Below are 16,990 nucleotides of genomic sequence, written 5' to 3'. Positions count from 1 at the left end.
CGAAATGCACTACTGAGGAGAGCAGAGGGTGAGACAGGAGAGGTCTGCTGCACCATGTGGGTAGCTCCCTAGCAGGCCAGGGATCAAACTCGTGCTGCAGAGGCTGCAGATAGCTTCCTAATCTGTGCTTGTTAACCCCTTGTGCCACCATGGAGGCCCTGAAAATTGATTATTGATGTTTATGAAACTGAGCAAGATTTGCCTCCTTTGTGAGAAAAAAATATTAAAGTTTTGTTTTTGATAGCCATAATCTCCAACACCATCAGTTTCTAGAATTAATTTTTTCTGAATCAGCTTAATAAAAATCTTAGGAAAAATATGACTAAAGACTTTATTCACTTTTTTAAGAAAATTTATTTTATTTATTTATGCATTCAAGAGCTGGGGTGCAGGCCAGTGGTGCGGGGTGGGGGTGAGAGGATTCACCAGAGAGAGTGAGGAGCAGAACATACAGGTCTACTGAAACAACATTGCTGAGGGGAGCAGCAGGCAAAACCAGAGAGATCTGCTGCGCCATTTGAGTCAGCTCCCTGGCAGGGGATCAAACTCATGCTGAAGTAGCTGCCAATAGCTTCATAGTGCTGAAACTCAACCCCTTGTACCACCAGGGAAGCCCAAGACTTTATTCACTTTAATGTAGTGAGGTGTTACTTTTTTTACTTTATGTGTTTGGGTTTTTGTTACTGACCCTTTGCACTCCCTCCTTGTCCATTATGTCGTTAATGACTACAACTAAAAAATAAATTCCCATCTACATTAAAGTAATACATTTTTATGGTAATAAATAGGCCAAATTTACCTCAATTTTATTTTGAATGGAAGCTAATACTTTCTGTGAAACATGTTGGTTTTTTATATTCACTACTGAGTTTGCCAGTTTTACGTTGTTCCTAGTAATGAAGAATGAAAATACTTACTTCCCTTTTAATCCTTATGATATCTGGAGAGAATCAAAGAAGGTTGTTATATTATTTTTTCTTAAATTTTCATCCATGTTCACTTAGAACTGCTGAATCTTGTTTTCTTGCATGAGTTTAAGTTCATAAAAGTCTCTGCTTTGGGATTTTGGTAAAATATGTGTTAGAAAACTGGTGTTCTTGCTCTAGGATTTACCGCGGAGCATTGTGGATTCTGGGAGAATACTGTAGTACCAAGGAAGATATTCAGAGTGTGATGACTGAGGTCCGCAGGTCTCTGGGGGAGGTATGTTTTATTTTGGTAAATCTTACTTTTATATGATGATTTATTTTTGTGCCTTTTATTTAGTAGCATCTGCACTAAAGAACAGTGAAAAATGTATTTTCGCTACCCTGATAATTAAACCTTAGAGGTTGTGGGAAATTAGGGGAATCTCCTTTCCCTGCTTTGAACCATGACACCTATTCTTTTATCTGTATTATTTACCCTCCTTAGTAAGATTTTATTTGAATAAAGGTTCTCTGTTTTAAAAAGTGAAAAATACTTGTAAAACCCTGCTTTAGCCAATGTGTTCTGAAAGAAGAATGCAAATAATATTAAAAAACAGGGCTGAATTTACAGTGTTTGTGTATTAAAACTAATAGTTTTTTCTCATCCAAACGACCATAGGATAGAACAGAGAGAACAGTGTTTGTCAGGACACCTAGATTCTAGTGTTGTTTCAGACGATCATTAACTCTGGGACCTTGATATAAGTTCCTTATCATGACTTCACATAGATTTTTCTTCTATAAAATGAAGAAAATGAAATAGATGATTGAAGGCTCTTGAAGCACTTAAATTAGCTGATAGGCTGGTATTGAGGAATAAATACATAATAGTCATTGTTTGAAAAAAATAGGTAGTCGAGGACTTATTTTGTACAAACAAGTCAAATTTATTTCATTTTAGAAGGATGAGTACTATTTTAGGTTAGTATTTCAAGGAAGGAACGGAGGAAGGGAAATTAGAATTAGCATCTATTTTGTGTTATGCACTGTCCTAAACATTTTCCTATTAAGTAACTTGTATTAAGAGAATTAAGATTTCCATGTAACAGATTAAGAAGTTGAGCCTCAAGTCATTTAATTAACATGCCCCAAACCATATAACTGGTAAGTGGCATTCAATTTCAAATCCTGTCTTCTTCCCACTATATTATTCTGAGAAGGAAAGAAAATTGAAAACAGAGTTTCAAGTTCCAAAAATCTCATTGGGAAATACGTTGTCTATTTAAATATGATCATGCTGGCTCTTGACTAAGTTGATGTTTCCAATTGATTTTTAGATCCCAATTGTAGAGTCCGAAATAAAGAAAGAAGCTGGTGAATTAAAACCTGAAGAAGAAATAACTGTGGGGCCAGTTCAGAAATTGGTAACTGAGATGGGTACCTATGCAACTCAGAGTGCCCTTAGCAGTTCTAGACCCACCAAGAAAGAGGAAGAAAGGTAATTTGCAGCACCTGTAGCCTATCAGATATACTTCTTTTATTATTATTTCTGTGTATAGAATAGTCAACTGATTTTTTTTTTCTTTACTCATTTGCTTTACTGAACAAAATGGAAATCTTTGCCATTTAAGGTATATGAAAAGAGAAAGATGTTTTAAATTATTCCCCCAGGAATTGTGTTGATTTTCTACACATCTGAGCCTTCCTCTGCTCCTTTTAGTTGTTTTCACTGAAATAACTGTACTATTGAAACTAAAATTATTTTACTCACATAGAACATGCTAAATAGTGGTAGCTTTGATGATATTTTAGTTTTGTTATCTATTAACATTTGGGAAACATTTTGCAGATTTTCTGATTCTAATTAATGGAATAAAATTTTCCCCCCTTATTTTCCTCTCTATTTCTGTGGTGGGCATGATGAAAATAGTGCCTAAATGATTTAAAACATCTTTTAATGATAGCTTACTGTGGTGATATTTGCTAATAAGTAGTTTGTCTCATTCAATCTGACAACGGCCCTTTGAAATAACATGTACTACAATTCCCATTTTACTGAAGAGGAATTTGAGGCTTAGCGAGTTTTGTAACTTATCAAGGTGTCACAACAAATAAATAGATGAACTGGGATTTGAATGTAGCCATTGACTGTAGTACTTATACTCTTAACCATTTTCTCTTCCATATTCAGTTGGCTCTTGCATCATTTAGAGATAAGTTTTAAAGCCATGTTTTCTTTGTCTTTCATTCTGAGAGCTAAAGAGAGAGCTAATTGAAGTCCGTATCATTGAAGAGTAACAGTGAGAGTGTTGAATGGACTTATTTGAAACATTTTTATAAAAACTTCATGCTGCTTAAGAAATTGGTGGATTTCATTTTCCTTCTTTTATTTGCAGACCTCCTCTGAGAGGATTTCTTCTGGATGGAGATTTCTTTGTTGCTGCCTCCCTTGCTACAACCCTGACCAAAATTGCCTTGCGCTATGTGGCTTTGGTTCAGGAAAAGAAAAAGCAAAATGTAAGCTAATGTATTTTACATTTACCCAACAGATGAAGATTGGGTGCCTACTATATGTACTGAACAATGGAACACAAAAGTGAATGCTAAAGTTCCTTTCACGAAACAGCTTTTTTTTTTTTTGCATTTTTCCTTCATGGTAAAATAGACATAACATAAAATTTATCATTTATCATTAATCATTTAAAAGTGTCCAGTTCAGGGCCTCCGCGGTGGCGCAAGGGGTTAAGTCACAACCTATGAAGCTATTTGAAGCCACTGCCACATGAGTTCGATCCCCATCGGCCAGGGAGCAACCCACATGGTGTAGCAGACTTCTCCTGCCTCGCCCTCTGCTCCCCTCAGCAGTGTATTTCAGTAGATCTGCCTGTTGTGTTTCCCACTCTGTCTCTGGTGAATCCTCTCACAATCCTGTGGCCTGTACCCCAGTTCTTGTATCCATAAATAAATAAATCTTTAAATAAATAAATAAATAAAAATGTCCAGTTCAGTGGCATTAAGTGCATTTACATTATTGTCTAAACATACAAAAGCACATCTCCGTTGCTTTTTCATTATCCCAAGCTGAACCTATACACAGTAATGCCCTAATTCACCCTCCTTGGCAGCTACCATTCCACTTTCTTCCTCTACAAATTTGTCTATTCTAGGTGCTTCATAAAAATGAGAACATTCTATTTGTCTTTTTATTACTGGTTTATTTGACTTAGCGTAATGTCGTCAAGGTTCATTTATATGATAGAAAGTGTCAGAATTTCTTTCCTTTTTAAGGCTGAATAATATTCTGATGTTTTTGTTTACACTTTGTAAATTTTTTAAAGATATTTTTATGAGAAAATGTCTTATATTTACCATCTATTGTACTTTTCATTCCTTTGTGCAAGTTCAGCTTTCCATCTTTTATTACTGCCTAAAGAATTTGCATTCTTACAAAGATCTGCATTCTCATAATGAAGTCTGCATGTGATGAATTCTCTCAGCTTTCATTTGCCTGAAAATACTTTACTTTGCTGTATTTAAAAAGAAAAATCTGATAGAATTGTGAATGTTTATATTTGAGTAAAAGAGGAACTATTGGAAAAAAATTACTCATGGTTACTCTAGTATAAATCTTGTTAAAATATTAAAAGTTAGAATTACATTACCAGATACAATAACAGAAATTCTTCCTTTCGCTAGAGTTTATGTTGGTTTTTATCTGTTAAAAACTTTTTTCCCTTAGTAACGATCATTCTGTGTTTTACAGTACTGTAGCTTATTTAATGTTATAACAGATATTTTCTGGTGTTAGTCTAAACCCTTCCTAATCATCATAATCATAATTTTTAATTAACTGTGTGATAATCCATTTGATTCCTTTGTAAAGCCTCCATGTAATTATACATTAAATTTAGATTTGGGATTTTCAAAGAATTTTTTTTTTCACTTCCATCATAAAGAGTCACAGAGATTAGAGGGCCAGGTAATTTGCAAAGTGCATTATCTTACCAATTTTAATTTATGAGCAATAATTTACTTTGTACACTCTGTGGACCATTATATATTTGTTCAGTCCTTGTTACAGGGCAATCAGCTATTCTTTTTTTTTTTTTAAAGATTTATTTATTTATGCATACAAGAGCTGGGGTGCAGGCCAGAGGTGAGGGGAGTGAGAGGATTTACTAGAGACAGAGTGGGGAGCAGAACAGGCAGATCTACTGAAATGCACTGCTGAGGGGAGCAATGGGCAAGAAAGGAAAGGTCTGCTGTGCCATGTTGAGTCACCTCCCTGGCTGGAGATCGAATGCGTGCTGCAGTGGCTGCGGTAAGACTTAACCCTTTGCACCACCAGGGAGGCCCTTCAGCCATTATTTCTTCATATATACACATATATGCACAATAAGAAAACAAATATGGTAAAATGTTAACAGTTGATGAAGTCTGTCATTCTTTTACTTTTCTGTAATTAGAATTTTAAAAATATAATGGTGGCTAAAAAGCCATTACTGTTTTGTTTTTTTGTTTTTTTTGAAAGATTTATTTATTTATACATACAAGAACTGGGGTGTAGATCAGAGGTGCAGAGGGTGAGAGGATTCACCAGAGGCAGAGTGGGGAGCAGAATAGGCAGATCTACTGAAGTACACTGCTGAGAGGAGCAGCTGGGGAGACAGGAGAAGTCTGCTGCACCATGTGGGTTGTTCCCAAGCTAACAGCTTGATAGCCCTGTCTTTAACCCCTTACCACCAGGGAGGTCCAAAGTACAACTTTTAATTCTCGACCTTGTGGAGGCGCTGTTGTGTGTGGTTGACATTTGTTATGGTGGTATCTTAAAGAGTTTTGATGAAAGCCGTTACTGTTTGTGAGTTAAGGGTTAGTGTGAAAAGATATGAAGATAAAATCTAAAGGATTTGAAATCTTACTCAAATAAATGAAAGTTTAGATTCATTTCTTGGATTATATGCTATAATAAATTGGAAAATCATGACATAATAAATAACCGATTTCTTTATTTTCCTAGTCTTTTGTTGCTGAGGCTATGCTGCTCATGGCCACTATCCTTCATTTGGGAAAATCCTCTCTCCCTAAGAAGCCAATTACAGATGATGATGTAGATCGAATTTCCCTGTGTCTCAAGGTCTTGTCAGAATGTTCACCTTTAATGAATGACATTTTCAATAAGGAATGCAGACAATCGCTTTCTCACATGTTATCCGCTAAACTTGAAGAAGAAAAATTATCCCAAAAGGTAAGGTATATATGACAAAGCCATAAATGTGCTTTGAAGGTTTAAAAAAGTTTTGATTTTTTTTTTCAGCCCTATGTATTTTTTGTAAGATAACTTTTTTCCATATTAAAAAGAAACATATGTATTGCTTTCTCAACACAGAAAGAATCTGAAAAGAGGAATGTGACAGTACAGCCTGATGACCCTATTTCCTTCATGCAACTAACTGCTAAGAATGAAATGAACTGCAAAGAAGATCAGTTTCAGCTGAGTTTGCTGGCAGCGATGGGTAATACACAGAGGAAAGAGGCAGCAGATCCCCTAGCATCTAAACTAAACAAGGTAACAAAATGCCAAATACACTGGTAAGTTAATTAAATTGGCTACTTAACAAGGTAATAATCAGAAAGTGCTGGTCCCACTTTTTTCAAAAGAAAAATAGTTATACAGAATAAGTTTTGTGAAGTCACTGTGAGTGATAGATTTATTCATTAAACACAAAATGAAACTCAGAAGCTGACAAACTACCTTTCTATATGATAGCATGGTAAATCCCATAGAAGAGTTTATAACTTGTTCTAGTTGAATTGGAATCATAAACTAATACATAGAGCTGGGAGATCCTTCAAGTTTGACTGCCTTTTAAAAGGAAGGGCTCTGGCCTATTTCCCCAGACTCTGACCTGAGTTTCTCCTGTCCCCTGCTACTTTAAACACAGCAACTCCATTTCTGTATTCATATTGAGATCCATTAGGATTTTTTTTTAGGAAAATGATTCTCCTTTTCAAATACACAAATTTACAAATCTTTAAAATTTGTTTTGAAAAATTGTGGCAAAATTTACATGCCAGGGCCTCCCCTGGTGGCGCAGCAGTTGAGCGCTGGGCTGCAAAGTTGCCCGCATCCTTTGCAGTGCCGGTTCGATCCCCAGCCCCCGGCGAGGGTCCCACATGGCGCGCAGACCTCTCCTGCCGTGCCCACTGCTCCCCTCAGCAGTGTATTTCGTCAGTCTGCTTGTTCTGTTCCCTGCTCTGGCTCTGGTGAATTCTCACACCCTCCCACGCTTCTGACTGTCCCAGTGCTTGTATAAATAAATAAATAATCTTTAAAAAAAAAATTTACATGCCATAAAATTTACCATCTTACCCATTTTTACTTGTATATAGTTCAGTGGCATTAGTGCATTCACATTATTGTGTCACAGTGCATCCCTAGAACTTTTTTATTTTGAAAAAGAAACATTACTCATAGCCATTAAATATACTTATATCTATTAAACAAATCATACCCATTGAACAACAACTCCCCATTCTCCTCTCCCCCAGCCCCTGGCAGCCACCATTCTACTTTCTATTTCTATGAATTTGACTGTTTCAGGTACCTATATTAATGGAATCATATAGTATTTGTCCTTTTTGTGACTGGCTTATTTCATTGAGCTTAATGTTTCAAGGTTCATCCATGTTGTAGCCTGTGTTAGAATTTCCTTCCTTTTTGAGGCTGAGTAATACTCCATTGTGAATATATGCCACATTTTGTTTACCCACTCATCTGCCAATTGTCATTTTGGTTGCTTCCACCTTTGGCTGTTATGTGTAATGCTGTTTTGACTGTGAATCTACAAATATGTGTTCAAGTCTCTGTTTTCATTTCTTTTGGAATTTCTGAATCATATAGTAATTCTGCCTTATATTTTGAAGATGCTGTACCATTTTACCCCATTTTATATTCCAGCAATCAGGCCATAAGAGTTCCAATTTCTCCACATCCTTGCCAACACTTATTTTATGGTTATGGTTTTTCAGGTTTTTTTTAAATTGCCTTCCTGAGGAGTTTGATTTTTATTTCCCTAATGATTAGTGATGTCGAGCATCTTTTCATCTGCTTCTTAGATATAGATCTTGTTTGGAGAAATATCTAATCTGTCCTTGGCTCATTTTTCATTTTAGCTGTTTTGTGTATTTACATGAGTGTGTTGAGTTACAAGAGTTCTCTGTATATTCTGGATAAAGTTCCTTGTAGATGTAAGATGTACAGGTATTTCCTCCCATTCTGTAGGTTACCTTTTCACTCTGTTGATATGTCCTTGATGCACAAAAGTTTGTACTTTTGTTGTACTCACAGTGTTTTTTTCTTGTTTTCTGTGTTTTTTAATGACTTGTTTTTAAAGTGCTGTATTTGGGTGATCTTAAAATTTTTTTTTTTTTAAGCACCGGCGTTTTTCTCTGTAGTTTCATAAGCATTACTGCTATTTGATCCATTTAGTTCTTGAGGTTGGGTAGTAGGGACTACCACATTATCTAAATTTTATTTGATTCCTAAATTATAGAGATCAGCTAATGAGTTTAGGTGCTGAGTATTTAACTGAAAATGTATCTAAATATGTTCAGTTCCTAAGTTGAAATAATGTTTAACATACTTGCTAAGCATATTTAACATTTTTCTGCTACTATAAACTCTAGGACCTGTTATTTCTGATGTCCAATTTCAACTATCATGTCTCCATTACAAAAAAATTTTATTATATACTTATTCCAAAATGATTTGTCTAGCCTAAGTACGCCTGTTAATTATCTTAACAGATTTATCCATTTGACTAGGATATGTTTGGTTGAATGTTCTCATTTGATTATTTCTTTATTTTGTTTGACAGGTCACTCAGTTGACAGGTTTCTCAGATCCTGTATATGCAGAAGCTTATGTTCATGTCAACCAATATGATATTGTCCTGGATGTACTTGTTGTGAACCAAACCAGTGATACTTTGCAGAACTGCACATTAGAGTTAGCTACTCTAGGTGAGGAAACTTATCATAAAGAAATGATATTGTGACATTGTACATCTCTCTGACAGATTATTAAGAGAAGTGCATGGGGCCTCCCCGGTGGCGCAGTGGTTGAGCGCTGGGTTGCGAAGCTGCCGGCGACCTCTGCGGCACCGGTTCGATCCCCGGCTGCTCCCCGGCCACCGGAGGAGGGTCCCGCATGGTGCGCAGACCTCTCCTGCCGCCCGCTGCTCCCCTCAGCAGTGTGCTTCGGTCTTTCTGCCTGCTCTGCTCTCCGCTCTGGCTCTGGTGAATTCTCTCGCCCTCCCGCACTTCTGACTGTACCCAGTGCATGTATAAACAAAACAAACAAACAAATAAATAAAAAAAAATGCCTCTATTAAAAAAAAAAAAAATTTAAAAAAAAAAAAAAGAGAAGTGCACAAGTTTTGGTATAATAATTCTCTTGAACTCTACTTGTGACATTTTGAATCAAGGCTTAGTTTTACATTTAATATTTAATCTCCAACTCCAATTTTCTGAACCTCTGTGACTCACTCTTATGCTTAGACTCTTGGAACATAAGATACAAGTATGTTCAGTGAACTCAGTCTATCAAATGTCAGTTTTTCTAGATAGAAATAAGATTTAAATTACCAATTTATTAAGTAGCTCACTTAGGTAAAATTTTAATTACCTTAGTATTTTCCTAACTGATATGTGCCATGTGTGGTCAAATCAATGTGAGGTGTCATTTTTCTTCTTAGTAAAAACAGTAGTCATTTTCTGTAATCACTTCTACATCTGGGTTTAGTTGGAAAGCAGCTTATATGTAGGAACAACATAGTACCCCTAGGAAATTTCATATGGCTTAAGTAAAACTTAAGGACCTTATAAGATAGCAAAAGAAAGATATCAAGGGTACTCTTCTGCCCTATCATGCTCAACATTGTTTGATACCTATATAAAGAATTGTCTTTCTGAGAATTTAAAAATCTTTCTGCAGATTGTTTCATCTTTTTTTTGTAGTAGAGTATTTAAGGCTTACTTTTTTTTTGAAAAGTTTGCATTCATTCATTAAAATAAAATGGTACATCCAAGTACCCACATATATATGAATTAAACATAGAATTATTCTGAGAAGTCTGTTATCTTTTAAAATAAAAATGTGCCTATTGGAATGAATAATAGTTAATTATTTTAGTCCTCATAATATTTGAATATAATCTCTTGTTTTGCTAGAAACTAGGAAGTGCATTTATTTTAACACTTCATGATTTCAGAGCTTAATATGTATGTTTTTAATGATGTCTAAACTTTCTTTTTCAGGAGATCTGAAACTTGTGGAAAAGCCATCTCCTTTGACTCTTGCTCCTCATGATTTTGCAAATATTAAAGCTAATGTCAAAGTAGCATCAACAGAAAATGGAATAATCTTTGGTAATATAGGTAAGAATTGTTTGACAGCATGTGATGTTTGAAAATTTTTATTAAAGTATTTCTCTATTGAATGGCCATGTGACATTTCTTGAGGACAGAACCTGAATGCATTCATTCATTATTCATTATTTATGGAGCACCTACTATAGTTCTGGATGTTCAGAAATGAACCAGCTAGAGTCACTGTCCTCAAGAAACTGTCAAGCAAAAAGAGGATACAAGTGAAAATATACAGAAATTATAATACAGTGTAATAATATAGTTTATATACTGTGTGCTTTGGGAGGGGGTTGTGGGGAATGCTAAAACAGGAGGTTGTTAAAAAGTAGAGGAGGGTATCAGCAGTGTACTTCATCATTCTGCCTGTTCGGCTCTGGCTCTGGTGAATTCTCTCACCCTCCCGCGCTTCTGACTGTACCCAGTGCTTGTATAAATAAATAAATATGTCTTTTTAAAAAAAAAAAGGGAGAGGAGGGTAAGGTACCAAAGGATTACATTTGAACTGAGTCTAAAACTTGGTAGAGGCACTCACTGCTGGGCACTGAAGGGTATTTCAGACTTAGGGATTATCTGGTAGAAAGGCATTCAGTCAATAAGTTGTTTTTTGGTTTGGTTTTTTTTTTTTTGGTTTTGTTTTTTATTTCAATTTCTGTGATACGGATGGGGTTACTATGGGGGAAAACAAAACAAGAGCTCTGTCCTTAGATAGCTTAAGCTGAGTAAGGAAAAACAGGTATGGGAAATACATACATGTTATAAAAGACGTCTATGATGGGGGGCCTCCCCTGTTGGCGCAGGTGGTTGAGCACAGTGCTGTGAGGCTTTCGGCAGCCTCTGCAGCTCTGGTTCCATCCCGGCCAGCTGGGAGGGTCCCACAGGGCGCTGCAGACCTCTCCTATCTCACCCGCTGCTCCCCTCAGCAGTATATTTCAGTCGGTCTGACTGTTCTGTTCCCCACTCTGTCTCTGGTGAATCCTCTCACCCTCACATGCATCTGGCCTGTACCCCGGTTCTTGTATGCATAAATAAATCTTAAAAAAAAAAAAAAGCAAGTGAATTCAGAGAAACATTTATTTTTAGATGTTTTTAGGTTCTAAAAATGAAAGGAACATAATTCTTTGTAATCTCAGTTTTCTCTGAAAGTAGATAGGGTGGGGAAATGTCAAGAGAAGACCAGATGAATAGGTAGGTTCCAATCAGGTTATGCCTTTCTACTATGGAAGAGACAAAGTTCTCACTGAGCTTGAATCATTGGCCCTATCACCACCGCTTATCACCTCTGACTTGAACCACTTGAAATTTATTAAAAATTTCTCTTTTTTTTTTCCTCATGTGTAAGAGGAAGATATTGTAACATAGGATTAATGGGAGTATTAAACAACTAATATTTATAAAGCATCTAGAATAGTCCAGTATATAATAAGTATCATACAAATATTTACTAATACCGTAATTATTATTTAGAAACATTAAAACTTTTAAAATTAAAAATTGCCTGTGGTGGTTTGCAGTCTTTCTTTGTATGTGTATTACAGTTTATGATGTCTCTGGAGCAGCAAGTGACAGAAATTGTGTGGTTCTCAGTGATATTCACATTGACATAATGGATTATATCCAGCCTGCAACTTGCACTGATGCTGAATTCCGTCAGATGTGGGCCGAATTTGAATGGGAAAACAAAGTTAGTCCTTGCAAGATTTCCTTGAATTTTCTTTCTTTCTTTTTTGGCTGTTGCTGAGTAGTTTTCAGATAAAATTAATCCCACTAAAAAAGGTGTTAGATCCACAAAGTCTTTCAATATCTGTTCTTGCATATTAACATTTACTGGAAATCATGCAAGTAGTTTGGTAAGTTGCCCTTGTAAATTAATTAAAAGTAACAGTTCCATAATTAATCTGATCAGTCAAGACATTTTAGACAATATTTCATTCATTCTGTGTGAATAATAATTCACCATTGAATACAATACCCAAAAAATGACTTTGCAAAGACACTTGCCTCCTGTTGAGGAATTTTGTTCCATTGAGCCTTAACTTCTATTAGAAATGGTTTATGCAGCATATTAATCTTCATGAAGTTACCTATGTCTAAATGTTGTGATGCATCCTGCAATGTGTTGTATTTGTAGATGTCATTTACTTTTTTGTTGTCCAACTTTTCCCCTAAATAGTTGGAGGGAGCTTCTGATATTACAAATGAATGATTGTTTTCTCAACCCCAAGATAAGAAATTTTCAAGTTTCTGATTGTAAGAATTATAATCTCTTTCTCTTTTGTCTCCCTTTGTACAGGTGACAGTTAACACAAATATAATTGATTTAAATGAATATTTACAACATATATTAAAATCAACCAATATGAAATGCCTTACTCCAGAGAAGGTAAGATGTGGCTGACAAATTTTAAAAGTCAAAAAGATTTGACAAATAGTAGTATGGTAGATTCTTTGCTTTCTCGTATTTCCTTGAGTGTATTTATTGTTCTGTATGAGAAAAGTAGTGTCACTGTGGACTAACAAAAAGAAGTTATTCTATGGAATGTCTGAATTAAATCTGCTTATCTCTTTCTATTAAAATATACCAGCTTGCTTGTTCCTAGTACATGACCCAATTGAAGAGTCAAAATACTTTCTTCTTCTCAGTCCTCTACCCTTTAGCTAAAGGCTTATTCCAGAATCATTTGTGACGCTGCATTATAAAATGTCCATAAACTCTTCTGATGTCTCTGATTGTAGGTCAGAATGTATCTGCTCAAATACAGAATTGTTGGTATAATCTGGTTTTCTGCTATGTTTGTGTATTTATGAGAAAAGAGATCATAAAATGAAGCTAAGGCTCTAAGGAATTTCTTTATGAAATTTTTGCTGTTATAATAAAAGTGCTGCCAGACAAGTAGGTTTTGGTTCCTGATTATATCAGTTTATTCAACAAATGCTGAGTCTAGTGAGTAGTCAAACAAATATTATATGCTGGATACGTTGTGAGGTATTGGTTACTATTGGTTACACAGTAGTGAACAAAATGAAAATAGTCTCTTCCTTCACGGAACTTAAGATTTGTATGAGAAGCAAACAACTCAAGGTAAATAAGAGACTATATAAATACAAATATATACCCAGTAAATACATACGCAGTAAAAATCACAAATTTTGAATCTATGGTTCTATGAGTATTGATTGATAAGTTCATAGTCATGTAATTACCACTACATATTAAGTACTGTTTCAAATAATCCTTGTGCTATTTGCTCTTGCTTAAGTGTAGTTCTTTATTGGATTTATGATAAATTTCTTCCAGGCTCTTTCTGGTTACTGTGGCTTTATGGCAGCCAACCTCTATGCTCGTTCCATATTTGGAGAAGATGCGCTTGCAAATGTCAGCATTGAGAAGCCAATTCAACAGGGACCAGAGGCTCCTGTTACAGGCCACATAAGAATTCGTGCAAAGAGTCAGGTAACAATTACCTTTTTTTTTTTTTTTGAGATAATCTCTGACCTGAACAAAAAGAGTAAGAATTGCTTCTATATGTAGTATCCTTTGTCATGCTACTGTTTTATGCATATCTACTTATATATAACAATAGTATTCTCTGAGTAGAAATACTACTTTAGTTTCATTAATATGGCCCATGTTTTATGTCTATCATTTTAGATTTTTTTGCTTAAAACCAGATTTATTCTCATGGGGTGTTTGTGAATGGGTTCTCTAGAGTTTTTTGAAATTGAAGCTACAAATTAGTGACTATACTGTAGCAAGTTTTTTTAACCATGTAAAGTTTTGGTGGATCTGTTTTGTATATCCCTGGTTCATTGTTGATGTAGTAACATTGATTAGGGGCTTGGTTAAGATGGAATAATTACTGATCATAAATCATTTCAATAAGTACAAACATCTTTATTCTTCTTTCACAGGGAATGGCCTTAAGTCTCGGAGATAAAATAAACTTGTCTCAGAAGACAAACAGTATATAAGAAAAAACAAAAAGTCCTTGCAGCTTTACAGTTAAAATTTAGATATGGGCTTATTGGACTTCAACATCTTTTGTACTCTTTCATGCTTTACGTTATATAGAATCTGAGTTCATGCTGAATGCATTCCAGCCAGTAATTTATAGCCTTTCCCTTAAATCAAGATTGAGTTTAAAATTATAGTTTGTCTTTTGTCTTAACAGTTCTGAATGCTGTCATAAGTATATAATGTTTTTCAAATGTACCAGGAACATTTTCACAGTACAATAAACAGATCTATTCCTAAATCTTTTGTTATTTTATAAATAAATGTATAATTACATAATTTTAGTTATGTAGCCCTGGATTTCTTTTACTGGGTTATAGATTTCAATTACAAATTTAAGAGAATTTACAAATTCAGTGATATGAGATGATATGGGAGACCTTAATTTGCTTTATTGATATTTTTTACTTATTTAATATTACAAAATCAGTATCTCTAAAAGTGTCTTATCGTTTCTGAAAGACTTTTTCCTGAAAATTACCTCCAAAGAGAAATTATCAAATGACTTGAGGATACGGATCTAGCTTCAGTTTAAAGAAGTATTATGAGCCCTGGCTGAAATAAACATACTGTTCTTAATTATCCTGAATCATGAAAAGTATATAATCCAGTATAGATATTTTTTAATCATTCACTTTTAGCTTTGGGTATTTTTTCCCGTATGTTAGCAGTTAAATTTGTTCCAGTCAATTACTGAGGCTGCATTGGAGGACTTCAACTCCAGATGATTCAAAAAGCTGCTGTTTCCAGGTTACCTAGCTGCCTTATTCACTTCTACCATCTTCCTCACTTTATACTAGATTGGGCAACATCACCTCACACTTGATTCCATATGCCTTTCTGAGCTCAATTCCTTGGGGTCTGATTGTGTGCCCCTGGTCATCTTTGGAGATGTTTGAAGTAGTCTGATCTTCCAGCCAAGTTTGAACATTAAATTACCATACTTTTCTCTTCCAGATAGGTTTCAGGCTATAGTCAGATATTTATCTAGATAAGGTCTGTAAAAGAGTGAAAACAGTATCTGTTTCTTTTTTTTTTTTTTTTTTTTTTTAAAGATTTATTTATTTATTTATTCATTTATTTATTTATACAAGCACTGGGTACAGTCAGAAGCGCGGGAGGGTGAGAGAATTCACCAGAGCCAGAGCAGGGAGCAGAGCAGGCAGAAGGACCGAAGCACACTGCTGAGGGGAGCAGCGGGCGGCAGGAGAGGTCTGCGCGCCATGTGGGACCCTCCTCTGGTGGCTGGGGAGCAGCCGGGGAGCAGCCGGGGAGCAGCCGGGGAGCAGCCGGGGAACGAACCGGCGCCGCAGAGGCCGCGGGCAGCTTCGCAACCCAGCGCTCAACCGCTGCGCCACCAGGGAGGCCCAAGAGTGAAAACAGTATCTGTTTCAACACTTGAGTGAGAATGGAATGATTTGGTAGTAGTATGAGGAAATTAATAGCTTGTCTGATTAACTTTGAAGCCACTTGCTTTTTTAATCAAGACAAACTAGAGGACATTTAGGTTCCAGAGTACTGAGATCTCAAAGCAAAATCAGTGGCTACCCAGTGGGAAAGAAACTATGAATGCCAGAAAAAGGGATCTTTTTGATGCATTGAGTCATGGACTGGAGATTCATGATGAGAGCATAGGAACTAATGCAACTTCATTGGGATTAGATTATCATTTCCAAACTCTGTTCTATTGAACATTCACATCCTTAGATGCCATCAGATATTCGAGGAGGAAAAAGGGTTCCATTGTCAAGTAAAGTTGGGAAAGATGCATTCTGCTCGGGATTCTCTTTGCACATTACTAAAGATGGAGAAATGCTTTTGTAAACAAAGTAGATTAGTTTGGTTTAACCCAACATATCTTAATCTTGACTAAGGGATTTTTCATAGAATACCTCCTGACAATATAAAGGGACAGGAAAAGTAACTGAGCATCTTAAAGATTTTGGTTTTGTATTCAAAATCAACCAGTATTATATTTAAAATATCAAAAAATTATGCCTCTGTATGTCCTGAATTTATCACTTGATACTTAGAAAATTGCCTGTCTAACAAATCAGGCCATTTTTGTTGGAATCAAATTGGCTCAACATTGCCATTTTCTTAAATTCATAAATTAAGAGAACAAAGAGAGGGCCTCCCCTGGTGGCGCAGTGGTTGAGCGCTGGGTTGCAAGGCTGCCCACAGCCTCTGCAGCGCCAGTTCGATCCCCAGCCACGGGCGAGGGTCCCACCAAAAAAAAAAAGAATAAAGAGAAAGGTCATGCAGTTGTTAGATATCTACTACATTAGGCAAGTTACTTCGTTAACAGTTTATTAGTTTAGTGTGTATAATAAATGGAAACTAAGTTGAACAGCAGCACTGTTTAGAGAAGCTGTTTAAGATATACATATATTATACATATATACATCTATAATATACATATATACATACATGTAATGATTATGGCTGCTAACATTAGAAGACATCACTGAGGACTTAATATATAAATGTATTAAATGAATAAATACTTGTTCTCTGGTTAACGTGTACCGGAAAATTAAATGGCTCTTGCATTTCACAAATGTCATGACACTAGAGGGCGCTCTAGGTAATTTCATTTTGGGAATTGAAGTGATTAGAGTTTAAAGTTATTTTTATATGA

At 35.6% G+C, this 16,990-nt stretch overlaps 1 protein-coding gene across 1 annotated transcript in view; it reads left to right on the top strand.

Moving 5' to 3' along the window:
- Nucleotides 1-14,585, top strand: part of COPB1 (COPI coat complex subunit beta 1) — a 31,284-nt gene extending 16,699 nt beyond the window's left edge. Inside the window, exons 12-22 of the mRNA XM_037522703.2 lie at nucleotides 1,107-1,203; nucleotides 2,246-2,406; nucleotides 3,305-3,425; nucleotides 5,926-6,153; nucleotides 6,295-6,474; nucleotides 8,786-8,930; nucleotides 10,227-10,346; nucleotides 11,873-12,018; nucleotides 12,628-12,717; nucleotides 13,633-13,788; nucleotides 14,247-14,585. Of these exons, the coding sequence (XP_037378600.1) occupies nucleotides 1,107-1,203; nucleotides 2,246-2,406; nucleotides 3,305-3,425; nucleotides 5,926-6,153; nucleotides 6,295-6,474; nucleotides 8,786-8,930; nucleotides 10,227-10,346; nucleotides 11,873-12,018; nucleotides 12,628-12,717; nucleotides 13,633-13,788; nucleotides 14,247-14,306 (1,504 nt within the window). The 3' untranslated portion in view covers nucleotides 14,307-14,585. The remainder of the gene's footprint in view (nucleotides 1-1,106; nucleotides 1,204-2,245; nucleotides 2,407-3,304; nucleotides 3,426-5,925; nucleotides 6,154-6,294; nucleotides 6,475-8,785; nucleotides 8,931-10,226; nucleotides 10,347-11,872; nucleotides 12,019-12,627; nucleotides 12,718-13,632; nucleotides 13,789-14,246) is intronic.
- The last annotated feature ends 2,405 nt before the right edge of the window (nucleotides 14,586-16,990 follow it).

The sequence above is a fragment of the Talpa occidentalis genome, unplaced genomic scaffold (genome assembly GCF_014898055.3).
Source record: "Talpa occidentalis isolate TD23 unplaced genomic scaffold, MPIMG_talOcc4v2.1 talOcc4.3, whole genome shotgun sequence".
NCBI lineage: Eukaryota > Metazoa > Chordata > Mammalia > Eulipotyphla > Talpidae > Talpa > Talpa occidentalis.
The sequence above is the reverse complement of the archived record's forward strand: the minus strand, read 5'-3'. Positions and strand labels throughout refer to the sequence as shown.